The 16,081-nt window shown below is 38.5% G+C and overlaps 1 protein-coding gene across 1 annotated transcript; it reads right to left on the minus strand.

The window, feature by feature from the left end:
- Positions 1-1,505: 1,505 nt before the first annotated feature.
- Positions 1,506-14,604, minus strand: atad1a (ATPase family AAA domain containing 1a). The gene is made up of 10 exons (XM_014970410.2): positions 14,544-14,604; positions 13,939-14,139; positions 13,473-13,571; positions 13,255-13,375; positions 10,911-11,111; positions 10,237-10,343; positions 10,057-10,146; positions 9,095-9,145; positions 8,696-8,868; positions 1,506-4,163 (listed from the first exon to the last, which is right to left on the minus strand). Exons 2-10 carry the CDS (start codon positions 14,110-14,112, stop codon positions 4,034-4,036), a joined length of 1,146 nt encoding a protein of 381 aa, XP_014825896.1. The 5' UTR covers positions 14,113-14,139; positions 14,544-14,604; the 3' UTR covers positions 1,506-4,033.
- Positions 14,605-16,081: the final 1,477 nt, after the last annotated feature.

The raw sequence follows: 16,081 nt of genomic DNA on the forward strand, positions 1-16,081 counted from the left end.
GACATGGCTTAAGAAGCTATGCAATGATGGTCACATGGATGAGAGCTAGTAGTGGTGATAAGTAGAACAAACATCCAGAAAACTGCAAAACAGCTGAAACACAGAGTTCCTTTAAATCAAGGCTTACACCCCACCTGTTTAGTTTCCTTTAATTAGTAGTAAATGAAACACAGATGAACATGTTTGATGATGCCATTTGACAAAATGTAATGTTTATTGGTTATTTCGTAATTGATGACGTTTTTATGATGTAAAGCAATTTGATCTGCCTTGTTGCTGAGATGTGCTGTATGAATAAACTTGACTACAAATATAGCAGCGGGCAAGTTATTGGTGCTACATTACTGGTTGTAGGTGTTATGTAGTCTGACAGCAGTTGGTATGACTGACCTGCGGTGTCTCTCCTTCCTACACTGTGGGTGTATCAGTCTGCTGCTGACGGAGCAGCTAAAGGATCCTACTGTAGGTGAGAGGAGTTCACCACAACTGATTTTCTCCTAGCTACTGTTTTCCTCTCGCCCACCTCCTCAAAGGAGTCCAGAGAATAGTCCAAAACTGAGCCGGCCCTTCTGACCGGCTTGTTACGTCTCTTCCTTCCTGTCCCTTCATTTACTGACGCAGTAATACATGCACAAGGCGTCCCAACCAAGTCTTGAATGCAAAGAAAAGCACATGCTTTACTATGAAGGGCTGGACATTTCTCTTTAAAATATCCTACGCAATGAATCCTATATAATATTTGCATTTTCTGAGACACTAAATTAATTGTTTTTTTAAGCCATTATCATTAAAATTGCAAGAAAGTGTTGGAATATTTAATACCAGGTGAGATGAATCTGAGTTTTTCTTTCTAAAATGAGTGACACAAAATATTGAACTTATTCTCTGAGCTGTAGCTTCAGCCCTCAGGAGGAGCGCGGCAAATGTCGCGGTTGGACAGCAGGGAGTTGGGTTGGAGGTCATCCCATCAGACCGTCAGTTCCCAAAACTATCCATCCATCCATCCATCCATTTTCTTTACACCCTTGTCCCTTAGTGGGGTTGGGAGGTGTGCTGGTGCCTATCTCCAGCTAACGATCCGGGCGAGAGGCGGGGTACATCCTGGACAGGTCGCCAGTCTGTCACAGGGCAACACCATAACCATCCCAAAACCATACACACAGAAAAAAAACCTTGTAAAAGCACATAGTGGGTCAGTGCGACCCCGCTGGACCACGCACAAAGTAAAAAAAACTTGAGTGGTCTAACTGATCCCATCTCTTAAGACCGCGGGAGGGTTAAACATTAAACAGTTTAGTGCCTTTATTTAAGTTCAAACACATTTATGTCTTACCGTATATAGTATTAAAAGAAGAGAAAAAAACAAAAATAAATCACTATAAATAATTCAAACGCGCTCGAAAAATTTCACACAGCAGTTCTTTAAAAATCAAACACTACGGTTTCACTGCGATCATTGGAAGTTATTACACGAGTTGCATTGTGAAATGACAAAAGTAGTATGATTTTTTTCCCCCCAACAGAATTTAATAAATATAATTTACAGAACATATTTAATACTTCACATCAAATACATACACATACAATATTTAACACACGATCACTGTGTGACGGATGTGGAGCGTCTGTGATAACTGATCAAGGACCTTGTCAGTGATATTACACAGAGAAAACATTTAGAAATTTGACTTAAGCTTCACAAGCAGCAGCGGCTCACACAGCACCATCTGACCTTTAACTGTCACCTGAGGTTATTTAATGAAGAGTAACAGATGGCTCAACATCACTGGATAAACCAATAAGGGAGCGACAACACGGCATCTCATTTGTTTCCCGTTGTGCAGTAACACTGCTCAGAGTAAGAGTGGGTCGGTAACGGCTGCCCGGGCGACAGGATGGTGAATCTACAGCGCCACTGTGTGGATGAATGATGAACAGGGTCCAGCTTGCTCAGTGGGCGCCAGAGGAAAACGGCTGCATGACACTCACAGCAGATCCATTTTACACACACTCTAACCAGATGGCCAAAGATAAGGCTTCAGCTGACAGAAAGCAAAAAATATATATATATAGCCAAAAAAATTAATGGCTAAAACAAACCACAACAAAAAATATTTAATGATCTGACAACTTGGTCTGAAAGTTTAAAAGAGAAAAGCAACGAGTCCTGCTGCTACTAAAATATTGACTATTCTAGTTCTACTACTACTTTCTTTATCATACCATGTATGTTATATATAGTTATTTTTGATGCATAAACATGAGCAAATAAAAAAACTGACCCTTAAAAGCACTAGTAGTTTCCAAATAAACATGCTTACTGCTATTAACCTTTTTCTTCCATGAGGTCCTTTACAGAGTAACACAGGAAGTATAACCAGCTGATATTAGCTGCTTAATTGGAAATTATCTCAAAGACATTAGGTACTTTGTTGAAATCGGAAAAAAGTGAGGCTGGGTTAGACTCTGACATTTTTAAAAAAAAATCCAGCCTAATAACATTTTGTTTTTTTTTAGCTGTGCATACGACAGCTGAAAAAGCTTTATCTACATTTTTTTTTTATTTCTAACTTAATTTGTCAATGATGCTTAAATATGTGTGATTTTAAACTCTCACGCTTTTTGATTTTTATGTAAAGCACATTGAATTGTCTTGTACAGAAAATGTGTTACGTGATTAATTAGTCAGGCTATCTGCTCAGGTAGCTAACTTAGCATCAGCTGTTAAACGTGCAGCTCATGTTTTGCTAACTGCAGTTTTAAAGAGCCTGTGACAAGACATCGTTAGTAAAAGCAACTACTGAGCTTTCATTGTGTGTATGCAAAGATTTTCAATGGTAACTATTAGACGACTATAAATTCCATCGCATTGCAGAGTGTCGCAGTATTTGTCTGCAGTAAGTACAGCAGTGTTACCTTAGTGACAGTGGGAGGTACTCTTTCAGTTTCCATTTCAGTGTCTTTTCATGTTTTTTTCCCTGAAGCTTCTCATCAAATATTTTATTTATTATTATGAAATTAAGCCTTTTTACAGCCATGTACATAAATATAAATAATTGAGGCCTTCAGATATTTAGATGTTGCCATGGTTCACATCATTTGCTAATTTTCATAAAATCCAAGCGCACTTTTCACTTAATTACATTATCTTCCATTCTGCACTTAGCTCTATTTTCACTTCAAGTTAAACAACTGCACAAAGGCAGCTATGAAACCGAACTGTTAGATCCCTTTGTTGTGGCCGATGTCCGACCAAAAATGAATATCAGGCATTTTTATTTAGAATAAAACTCCTCAGGAGCACAAGTTGTACGACCCACATGCTGGTTCTCAAATTTGACTCTACATGTATGGATTTACCATATAAAAACAAAGATGTAACTCTTTAAACAATAAAAAAAAACTGTGTTATGTAATCCACAAACAGAAAATATAGATCAAACTCCATGTTAAGATCATCTTTAAAAACATTCAGTCACTACACTTTCCATTCAATTTGGTGAGATAAAGGGCTAGAAATTGGAAACTGAGCCAATTTCGGATCTAATCTGTAAACACTAGAACTGAAAAATATTTCCTCGATTCATTTCTTTTCAAGGTGCTTTTGCGCTCAATCTGACAATTTAGAAAAATAAGGCTGATTCAAAAGGCCACTGTGCCTAAAGGTCACGTGTTTTATCAGCTTCTCGTTTTCAGATGAACTCTCGGAACATTTAATGGCATTTGACCTTCTATGAAATATTAATTATCACTGATATGCGCTCCTAGACAAATGGACATCGACAGTTCTCTCATGCATTAAGCTAGCAGTCGGTATTGCACAGTTCTCATTTATTCTACCTGGTCACATGTACGGGTGGGTGGAGAAGATGAGGGGTATGCTCAATATTAAAATGGCCTGCAGGATTCTACCAAGCCGAAAAACTGGATTTTTGTCTCTTGCCTTTCCATAGGCACCTTCCTAGTGGTCTGCTTTCAGAGCTGGACCGCGTAGCCACTAACAAGGTGAGTGGAGTCTTCCTAACAATGGCGCTCAGTCCAGAGGAACCTCTGCCACGACGGGTAGGATAGCAGCCGTGGCCTGCTTGGACTCCTTCATCTTGTCGAGGCCGAAGAGCAGGTCCAGCTGCGTCACCGGCCGTAACCGATCCTCGTCGACGGGCCTGAAATGGAGAAAGTGTGAAGGTCTGAGATCTTCTGCATACAATAAAACAAACAACAGTTTAAATAATATTTTTTCTTTATGGCAAGTCACAACCTTAAAGGCGATTTACAGGGACTTACAGGCCACACAAAGCAGCACATAACAGAAGACCTGAAAGACAATCATTAGCGATGCGCGATTTATCGGCGTTAACATCGGTATCGGCCATTTCTAAACATACTGGTATCGCTCTGTCCGAGGCAGATTCTAATAACTGACGGTTATTTCTGTCTTGTTGCTGTTTGTGTTCCTGGAAAGGGCATCGGCGGGTTGAGGGCGGTCATGTGGTATATGTTTGGTAATGCAGCAAAGAACTGTGGGATTATCGGCAATGTTCGTGGTGTAGGTGTTTGTTTTAAGGTGTTGAAAAGATAGTATATACGTGTAATATCAGTTTAATTTTTCTTTTCATATCAGTGGATTAAAAAATAAAAATACTACATAGTTTCAAAATAAAAAAGTAAAATTTCCAAAGTGTGGCATTTATTTGTTCCATTTACTCTCCAGTTAAAACTCCAGTTTTTTTTTTTTAGTAAATGTGCATCTACCAGCTTTACATGTCTAAAAACATTTAACTTTTTTTTTTTAATCTTCTTTTTAAAATAGTTAAAAGTCACAGCTGTGTGCTGTCTGTGAACTGTTTTCAGGTCTTGCCAGAGTTAATAGTTTAGATTTAGGTCTAGACTTTAACTAGGTCATTCTAACGCATAAATATGCTTCAATGTTGTACAATTTATTGCATGTTTCACTGTGTTTTGCCATGGAGGTGTTCGTTAAGGTTATGTATGGTGTTAGTTTTCTGCCACACCGAGCATTTTCTTCCATGCTGTGTCCCCAACATAGTTTTGCACAAACTGCAAACACAAATTCTTATTAGTTTTTGTTAAATTACATCTTTCTTCTAGCCATGTTTCATGTTCTCTAGAAAATGACATGTTCGATAAATGTTCTAATTGCGAATAATTGTGTCAATAAAGCAAACTAACTTGTAAATGTGAAAGTCTGTGGTACCACTGTGTGTAATGAGGAATACATTATCTACATCAGAACCGTCGGTGTGTGCAGAGCATGGGCCGTTTTCTGTGAATGCTCATCTGACACCACAAGCTTCTTGCTGCCATAATGGAACGCTCTATGTATGGCGCTCTGAAAAGAAAAATAGTATTTTTTTTCTTCAGCGATAATGTATTTCTTCATCAGGGGATTCCAGTGGTTGCTTAGCAACAGCGCAGAAATGAGTTACCCAAATAAGATCTTATAAAAGCCGCTTGCAAAGTCAACCAGGCCCATTTGGCTTAATGGCTTCCAGAACTGTGTGATGTTGATGTTTTGTTTGTAGGCAGTCAAGTTACCATTTTAATGGAAGCATTAATGAAAAATTTTAATGTAAAACAAAAACTTACTGAGTGCAGAAAACCAACAAAGTTGTCTTTTGATCAACAGCGATGATGGCAACGTTACCAACTCATGGTTGATTTTATTCTCTCTTAAACAAGGATACTAATGTTTTTGTCACTGATGTGAGTGTTCAGCATTTTCCCTCTGCTGTTCACTGACCTGAGATCTGCTAATATCATCTAGCCTCAATCTTTAATCTGTCTGAAAATCTGTCAAATGAAGAATACACTTTCAGCTGGATTTAAACTTCACATTTATTTAGCCAAACAAAAATCATAGCTTAATATTTTGCTCCTTTTTTAATCCCTTCTGCATCAGGTCTGTTTTTCCACCAAGACAAAAACATATGGAGAACGGTGGCTTATTAACAAGAGGTCAAAAAAACGTTTTTGGTTGTTATTGATAGAAACTCCAACAGATATGAAGAGGTGAAATGACCAGCACCTCATCCACTCGGAGGTAAAGGAATAAGCAGCTAATGTGGCAGATAATAAAACAAGAAGACGTTATCAACGGTGGAACCAGACTGAAGCTGGCAATGTGAGCAGAAACCAGTCAGAAACCATGGCAACCTACCCTGCCTACTCTGATTGGTCCTGTCTGGTAACTGCCAATAAAGTCCATTGGTGCCAAAAAAATAAATCTAAAAAAAGACATAAAAAAGTACTTTAAGACACCAACCTAACTTTTTTTCTACAATAACATAGGACCTTTTTATATAGCAAAAACCAACAGCATTAAGTTATTCATTAATCTTATGTTAAATAACTCTAAATTACATTAAATATATAACAAAGATATTTTTCTAGCAAACCACAAAAACAAACATTGTTTATGAGATATAAAGTACTAAAAGGAAACTACATTTCATTTGCTTTTAAATGAACAGGAAACTAAAAACGTTCAGCCTTCCTGACTTTAGATCTTCATATTCTATGGACTACAAACTTATATACTTACATCCCCAATCAGAATCTTAAACATGAGGGAAAACAAAGGTAAATGCAATGTAGCAATAGAATGGTCTTTTCAATTTCAATTTCATTAACTACTTTTTAATTCAAACTGAGTGTTATCAGTTGATTGAAAGTTTAAGACCATATCTAAAGCCATGGTTCGGTGTGAAAAAATAAATAAAAAACTTAGGAACCAGTAGGCCTCCACTATTGAGAATCACTTCAAAAAGTAGCTTAGACAGGCTTGATATGAGTGTTTTCTGTCCAGGTGGTAAAAACTGTTTCACACAGAGATTACAGCAGTGCTGTTCTGAAAGGTTTAGAGCCGTTTTTAAATAAGCTCTTGTAATAAGTGTCTGCCTCACTGGAAACAGCTGAACAACAAGCCGGTGTTGCTGCCGAGAGCTCAGGCTGCCCTCCACTGGAGTACAACGCTACAGACTGGTTGCTTTTGTTTTCACAGCTTTTAACACTGAATCTTTTAGAGAATCTGTATCTTTAAATTTGCATAAATATATTTTAATCCTGTGACTTAACCCTTGTGCGTGCGAGGACTGAGGCAAATGGTACAAGTTTTACGTGTCTGGGGTCGGTTGGACCCCATCTGTAGACACAAGGGTTAATACTTACGATTAATACTGATATTAAAAACAAAGCATGTTGTGTATTACAGTACTGACCACTTTTATAACCTTGTACAGCATTTGCATTGGCATTTAACGTCCACATTTGATTAAATCAGATTTGACTGTGCAATGTGAAAATGATTTTTTTCTTAAGTAAAATGTAATTTTAGGTCTTTGTTCAAATATTTCATCCATATTTCATCATGTCGTATTTTCATACAATTTCAATTTATCGCATCGTATCGTTGATCATTTATCGTGAACACTTTCTTATCTTTAACAATTTTGATTTATTGTCATGATAAATTTCAAATTGATGGTAAATAAAAAAGAAACAATAAAATAAAACCAGCAATATTGGAAAAGCTACTTTGTTTATTTTCTCCACTTGTTTGTTCCACAACAGCATAAATAAGTATCAGTACATTCAGTAACTTCTGCAGTTTAGAGATGTAAATCGCTGGTTTTTAAGTTAATTGTCCTGAAAAGTCTATTTCAAATGCAAATGGTTTTCAGGAACAATATTTGTGCCAGCCATAAGGTTTCCTAAAAAATAAGTAATAATTTGTTGGGTTTTTTTTTTTCATAATCTTGATCATTATTAAATAATATTGCAAATTATGTGCTATATATTGAAATAAACTAGCTATTTTCTCCCTCATTGTACTTTAATTTATTCCAGGCCAGTGGTTTTAAAACCCAGATAACTGATGGTTTGCTTGTGGTGTCGCTGTGTTTTTTGTGTGGATTTGCTACAGTTATGCTCTAATGATAAAAATAAATTCTAACAATCACACAGCTTCACTATATCTGTTTTTAGAAATCATCCCAGTTTACCTGCTACTTTACAACTCCTCATTTACTCAAATGTCATACATTTCAGGTCATAAATATCTTCAGCTTTGCGGGTCGTGCAAAAATGACAGCAACGCGCCGAGGAAGCAGATCCGTCTGTCCTTTTCATTCATTGGCGTGTGGGAGGGGCTTCCTGTATTCTAACATCTCCACCACACTGCAGCAGTTTGCTTTGAAATGTGTTCAACGTAAACGTGACAAACAAATCAAAAGAAAAACTAGCCAGCTGTAATTTATCGACATGAAATTCAGCTTCCTCTAATTGAAAGGCAGGTTCAAACTGTCAGCAGCAGGAAGAGTGAATGAAAGTGGAGTTAACAGAGTGGAGAGGATAATTAGCTGCTCCTGCTGGACTGCTAATCTACATATTACAGTTTTTTTTTATTATTATCCATTTTTACAAGTGGTTGAAATGAAGAAAACTAACCCAGTCCTGTCACAGGTATACTTCTTTTCTGAGCCAAAAGAGGGAGAAATCTCGATTTTGTACTTTTCAGCTCTACTGTTACTTTCACGGCTTTTAGCACACTTTGACGACACCAGTTAACCTTAAGCATGTTTTGTTACAAAATCTGAATCACACGACTGCAACAAGTGAATCACATGACCGTTGGTATGCATCGTTATGACACGTTAAGTGCAGGTGTGAGACCTACCCTTCCTCCTCCTCGTAGCTCTGCAGCTGCTGCGCAATCTGCCTGATCTGCTCCTTGCGGACGAAATCCCTGACCCGGTACATGGCGGCGTCGCGGCAGAGCTCTCGGAGGTCGCTGCCCGAGTATCCGTCGGTCTTCTCAGCAATCTCCCTCAGATTTATGGCGTTGCTCAGCTGTGTGGGACAGAAGGAAAAACGCTGCTGTGAAAAAAATCACACCACGTTTGTCACTCGGCCGTCCTGAGGCTACGTTTGTGTCTGTCTGTGAAAAAACAGAAGGCTATAAAGTCTGATGTGATTTATTTTTATTTTTATAGAGTGACTGGAAAAGAAAATAGAGCTGTGACAAAGTGACTGGAGAGACTGGCATGTTGAGGGAAAAAAAAAAATCACAACTCACATTTTCTCCTGCTAAAATCAGCCGGAGGATGTCTTCTCTCTGCTTTGCGTTCTGCAAAGACAGATGCCACAATGCCAGCTTTGGGTTATACTGAGAATATTGAACTAAACAAATAAATCATCAAAGTATACATTGTCAAGCAAAAGTATTTTAACAGCCTGAACTTTTCCTGTATTTGTCAAGTTATAAGAACAAACTTCAAATTGTATGTGATTAGAATTGCAAACACAAGGTAGAACATAATAGGTAGATGGAAGCATAATGATCATTTTACTCCACAGTAAAAAAAAGACCCCTGAAAAGTATGGATGCAGTATTCAGTCCCCTTTACTCTCATACCCCTAAAAGAAGTCCCTATCTAGTAAATAAAGTAGAAATGAGGGCTCAGCGATATGGCTTAAAGATACAATCTCAAATTTTTTTTTTCCAATACCAGTTCTGATTTCAACTGAGTTTTTTTTTTTTGTCATGTTCTTGTCTTAAACAGAAAGTCAAACTGACATAAAATATATGTAAAAATAGGCTTTTATTTCAATCATCCCTTACATGACTTGTACGACTGAATATTAGGGCCTGGCTGCATGAACACTTTATTTACAAGACTATAATAATATTAGCAGAATATTCACGCAATTTGACTAAAAGAACATCTTGACAGCAATCATCGCCACATCAATTATACCCACACGAACACAAATACTACTTTTGAAAGACATTCCCGCATTGCAATGTGTTACTTTAGGACACCAGTCACATAAAAAAGTGTGATTTCTATCACTAAATTGTGCACGACAACTGTATTAATTTATTGTTGCTTTCATTGAACAGTGGAAAAAAAATGTCAAGGACAGCTTTGCAGGGTCGTAAACATTATTAGAATTTATCGTGACAACAATAAATCACAATTCTTATCACGATAAGAAATTTATCATGATAAATAATAAGCGCGTGTGTATACCGACCGGCAGGCCGACATGAAACGTGGCAGGCATCCTTCGTAGAATCGCCGGATCCACATCCTGCGGCCTGTTGGTGGCTCCCATCACCATCACCTGCAGTCCCACAGAGCCACAGCCGCTCATTCACACACTGTGCCTTTAACACAAAGGATGCTTTGGCAAACTGGGGACGTCTGACTTTACCTGGGTGGTTAAAGTAGTGTCAAGCCCATCCCACAGGCTCATGAACTGGGCCTTCATCATGGCTGTGGCCTCGTGGTCCAGACTAGAGCGGTTTCTTAGAAATGACTCTAAAAGATGAGACACAGATTAAATTTAGTAAAACTCAGTGAATTAACACTGCAAAAGTACCAAGTACCAAATAAAGTACCAAATGCCTTACCAAGTATTTTTGATCTAGTTTCTAGTCCAAATATCTAGAAATAAGACTAGAATAACTTGAGTAACTTTTAAGATGGCTATAGGAGCTTGTTTTGAGAAAATAATTCCTTAATATTGATGAAAAAAATACTTCGCAGATTATTTTAATTACCACAAGACATTTTTCCCAGCATATAAGTAAAAATAATCTGTCAGCGGAACATGTACTTTTTCATCAATAATAGGAATTATTTACTTAAAACAAGCCCATACATCTTGCTGAAAACTTAGTTGTAAATTACTTTTGTCTTGTTTCAAGTCTAATAAGATATTTTCACTAGAAACTAGACAAATACATTTGGTAAGATTATGTGTTTTTGCATTGCAGCTACAAAATGTGAAGTATCAAGTGCAAAATGAAAAAGAAATCGACTTTCTTCTTTAGCTCCGCTAATGATCTCACTGATCTAAACGTAACAAAGCGACGTACAACTCACCGATCTCGTCGATAAAGATAATACATGGCTGGATTTTGATGGCCAGCGAGAAGACGGCGGCGGTCAGTTTCTGCGACTCCCCGTACCACATGTCTGTCAGCGTGGAGGCCTGCAGGTTGATAAACTTGCAGCCTGAGGCTTTGGCTGTTGCCTTGGCGATCATGGTCTTCCCACATCCCGGAGGACCAAACAATAAAACACCTGTAAACAACAAAAGATAAATCAGAGAGGAGAAAAAATAAATAAATAAAAATCAGTTGAAGGATTGAACTAGATTTCCGCAGCAGCTAAATTTAGAGCTTGAGCCATCCTGGGGCTCGCTGTGCCAAACAGTGAAATAACTCCACACACCTCTCTCTACAATTCAGGCACTGTCGTCACAACGTCACATGGATGAATCTGGTCATTTGACATTAAGCTGACTGACTCAGAAGGATTATGAAAGGAATTCAAATAGCTTAATTATTATTATTTTGAACGTCTAAGGAGGCGTTTACACGACAATGACCCAACAAAAACGGAATTTTTGTTCCGTTTTTGTTGGATCATCTAAATGAAAACGTTCTAATTAATCTTTGTTTACACAGTAACGGTACACATCAAAAACGTGTAATGCTCTTGCCGCGCCTAGTTGGTGCTAGGTTCGTTGAAACTGAAGAAATTGAAGGCACGTGGATTCGCGCTTCCCCATCAGGTACCATAGACTGGGAGAAAACATGCACTATGTGCGTCTGATTAGGGCGCAAGCAGTTGAAAAAAGTGGGATAACTTTGCTGGAACACCTTGTTCGAGCTTTCACGGTGTCCGTGGGCGGCCACTGGGGGACATTGTTCAACCCCCCCTGGACTGAAAGCTGTTTATTGTTTCTACCTTGGAATGGCCAACAGTCTGTTATTCCTATATCAATTTAATACAATAGGAGCTTCCGCACTTCCCATATCTGTGTCCTCTGTCACCTTTTTCAGCAGTTAAAACAGTTTAATCCGTTGTTAACAAGTCGTAACCTGTTTTTCTGAGCCGCCTTCAAACGGCACATGAACGCTGAGACGCCCGAGCTGGGTTTACATCTGTGCGGCAGTGAAGGAGACCTGCTGCTGCTGCTGCGCAGGTGTGTTAGAATCATGGCAGCAAACCAGCAAAATGCAAATAACTTTGCACAGTTTTTCCCCCAAACTAACAGACTGAGTTGATTAAAGCTGCTGGATTCAGGTAATGATAGCTAAACAATCACTAGCTAATATCGATACAGCACCTTAAGCTTGTTAACAAGTAGCCTGTAGGCTACTGATGTTGTTGTCTATATTCAACTACTTAGACTAATTTTGCCCCCCACAAAATAAGTCGATGCCCCCCCTGTTAAACTCGTCTGGAGCCGGGGCTGGTCCGTAGTTCTCTAGATAAGAGCGCTGAACAAGCAGCCGTGTATTTTGCCACCTGGGCGGTGCAGAGCGGTAAAGAGACGCTGAGGGAACCGTATCTGATGGGGAAACACGAATTGTAGTAACACCAGCATTGTGAGTAGTTTCTTCTTCTTCTTCTGTGGATTGTAGGAAGTAGTTATGTTTTGCGTCATACTATGCATGAGCTGGGGATTCTCTGGAAGAAAAGGTCCATTTTCTCTGTTTACACAACAAAGGACATCGGTACGTTTCAGAAACATCGCACTCTGGAACCCGTTTTCAATCTGTGCCGTTGTCAGAGAAAACATTCGGTGGTTTCGTGTAAATGTACACCACAAACGCAACAAAACTCTTCCGTTTTCACCCAAAATCGTCGTCGTGTAAAAGGGGCCCTAAAGGAACTCGGAGGATGTTTTTTGTGACCGCATATCTAGTCTGAGCTGAGTGACCAGAAATACTTGAGAAGTAAATGCTGAACATCTATTGTTCTATGTTATGAAGAAAAGTGTTTTAAGCAGCTTTTCCACTTTTCAAATCCTTATTAACTTGATAAAACTAACAAAGTTTGCTGAGAAGATGGCTACTACTTTAAATATTTCCATAGAAAATGGTTGTTTGAGGTGTAGAGTACTTGGGATTGGAATCTATGCTTTGCAAGCAGACTGAGGATAAAATCAATAATAAAACTAATTCTATCTGGTTTTATCATAGCAAGTAATATGCATTAGAATAAGTGTTTGTGTGACAGTAGTGGGCTTCATTCATTAACAGCTGGACAGAAACGGGGGTGGAGAGAGAAGCTAATAGCACCGGTTATGGGAATCGAACGGGAATCAAATGCTTTGAGGACTGCAGGCTCTGCATATGGTGCGCCTGCTCTACCACTGAGCCATGTGGTGACCCTGGAATATACTTATTATTATTTTAAATGTACTCTGGGTTACCTTTAGGAGGCTGGAAGAGTTTAGAGTCGGGTAAAAGGTGTCTTTTCTGAAATGGTAGTATAACGGTGTCCTGCAGCTCATTAATGATCTCATCCAGACCAGCTATATCTCTCCAAGACACCTGCAAAAAAAACCAACAGAGTCAGGAAAAGCACAATGATAAATAAATATATGGCTTCAATAATACCTGCAATACGGAAACAGAAGGAGAACTTTACCCTGATAGTTTGGGGATCGACTAAAAGGGATGCAATGTTCATCTCATACTCAGTCAGTGTGATGCCCTCCAAGCCTATTCGCCTCATCAGCTCCTCTGCCTTGAGTTAGGATATGCAAGTCAGATAAAGACAACAGGATCCAGAGTTGACAGTATATGGTGCGTTGTCAAGGTTACAACGAAACAGTCACACTGTTGTAGCTATTGGCACCTCTGGTAAAGACGTACGTGACGAGAAGATGAGAATAAGATTGAACAAGAAACAAACACTTTGTGGGATTGTAGTGAAAGAAAGGGTGAATACGTAGAAAATCATATCCTTACTGTTAACCACTGCATAAATGAACCTAAATTTAATATTTGAATTAAAAAAAAAATCACAGTGACTACTTCAAAATAAATGTACTCATCTTTAGGCTTTTTACACATCCTTATATCGTGCGTCTGGCACCACAGGACTGACATACCCGTTTTTTGGCCTGGCTTTTCTGCTTAGAGGTGGGGTCCATCGCCTCCACCACCCATTTGATGCTGTAGTATGTGGCAGCACCAAAGATGCTCAGCCTCACCAACATGCCAATCACTTCATTCCTGGACAGGGGCCGCAGCAGGGCGTCTCTGGGCAGATCCTTCAGCAGCATCAGTGCTGGCTGATGTCAGTCCATTGGCTGGAAGTACATCCGGCGAAAAAGCAGCACAGATCGACACAGAAACAAAACAGAAATCAGTAAAGTTAGATTAGATGTGCATCATTAGAGCGTGATTTGGTCGTTAAACTCATCTTACGTCAGGTGTATTATACGGTGAATTATGTATTTAAGCGTAACAGTTTAACAATAAAGACTTCAAATACAAACTTTGCTAGTTGTGACAGAGATTACAATTAACTTTATGCTGCGAAGGACATTCGTAGGTTAGCAACTGTCGGTACGACAAAGCGTCTGCTGGGCCAAGTATTACTTAAACACCGCGAATTGTTTCAACCCTGGAACTATTTATAAAAAAGAAAAGATTTTATGCTTCTACATATAATTTAGTTTATTCGTCAAGACTAAAAAAGAGATAGACTTACCAAAACTGAAATGAGCAATGTTAGCAAACCTCACTTACGGCGCAACCGTTTTTGTGGCTCGGGTAGGAACAAACACTTTTGTTCCTGAACGCACCTTTCATTGACAACCGCTGGATGGCAGCACTTTCACAAAGAACGGTCACACGAATCAGCACCACGGACAGCACTTTCATAAACACGGCGATGAGGTGAAATACAAACGGAGAGTAGATATATGATTTCATGAAACAATAACAATCTTGGAATCATCTAAACAGGAACATTTTTTGCATCAGTGTTTTCATCTCAAACCAGAGCAAAAGTTAAGACCACATCTGAATTTTTAATCACTTCTCTTTTCTCTTTGAACTTTTAATAGGATTAGAGTTATTTTACTAAAGGCTTATTGTAAATACAATGCTCTAAAAAAAGCATTTGCTTTCAAATTCAAGACAAAATAAGAAAATTCTGTTTTAAGAAACAGGGTATATATAGAAGCTACCTGTACTTGACTATAGTCAAGTACAGGTAGCTTCTATATATAATTATCAGTATACCCACTGAATTCAACTAAAAAAATAGGAAGTTAATGTAATGTTAAGTTGTTGTTGTTGTTGTTTTTTACATATGCAATGTATCCATACATAAAGCCCAAACGACATAACAATTGTTATGGATTTTGTGTTTTTTATGTGATTGCACAGTAGAAGGAAAATGCATATAATGGTAATTTAACTTTGCTTCTTTGGGGAATACAATCTGAAAAGTGTGGCCTGCATTTGTATTCAGTCCCCCTAAAGTGGTATTTTGTAGAACCAGCCACAGCAATGTCTATAGCCACAATTGTTTTTGAGTATTTTCCTACCAAATTCGTAGATCTGGAGACTACCATTTAAAAGACTGACATGTCTGCAAACATCCATATGCTAGTTTTGCAAATGGATGAAAAGTTCCAAAAGCTGCTTAACAGTTATAAGAAGGGTTTAGATGTTGTAATATAACAATAATGATTTATTCATTGAATATTGAGAAACACACTTTGTCATAACTTTAATAACTGCACATAAACACATAAAATACATATTTTTAAAAGCTAATACTTCTTTCACATTGCTTTTATGAGAACTGTCCCGCTTATGCTTTGGATGTTGTGCAGATGGAACAATTCTTGCTTTTACCCTTTTTTCTTTGAAACTTCTGGACAGTTGTTTTGATGTGTAACCATGGCAACAGTGTGTAATTTTGACTCAAATTACACATTGCATGTATAAAAATCAAATAATTCCTGACTAACCGCCCCAGAGCTCAGAGTTGCTTGAAAAAAGGCGGCACTGATGAAGAGCAAAATCAAAGAGCAGAGAAAGAAACAGGAAGTCCAAACCGTCTCTTTCACTGACCATAACAGGCAGGAATCATAACCCCGACTCTCGCTACACAGCTTTCTAACCACATGGCCAGACAGAAAAAGGAACGGCAAAACCAACTGAGGCCAACAACCGACTGTGTCACCCAGCACACCAAGCTGTGAAATATCAAGATGCCTGACTCACTTTCTGTCA

The sequence above is a fragment of the Poecilia mexicana genome, unplaced genomic scaffold (genome assembly GCF_051168715.1).
Source record: "Poecilia mexicana isolate PSO_F unplaced genomic scaffold, ASM5116871v1 scaffold_9, whole genome shotgun sequence".
Classification (NCBI taxonomy): Eukaryota; Metazoa; Chordata; class Actinopteri; order Cyprinodontiformes; family Poeciliidae; genus Poecilia; species Poecilia mexicana.

Bases quoted from the DNA above. Each gene is read 5' to 3' on its own strand.
- atad1a (XM_014970410.2), bottom strand. From the start codon at position 14,112: ATGCTGCTGAAGGATCTGCCCAGAGACGCCCTGCTGCGGCCCCTGTCC. The intron at 11,112-13,254 runs GTAACCCAGAGT...TGTTGTTTACAG, and splicing joins ACTCTTCCAGCCTCCTAAAG to GTGTTTTATTGTTTGGTCCT. The intron at 10,344-10,910 runs GTGAGTTGTACG...CTCATCTTTTAG, and splicing joins TATCTTTATCGACGAGATCG to AGTCATTTCTAAGAAACCGC.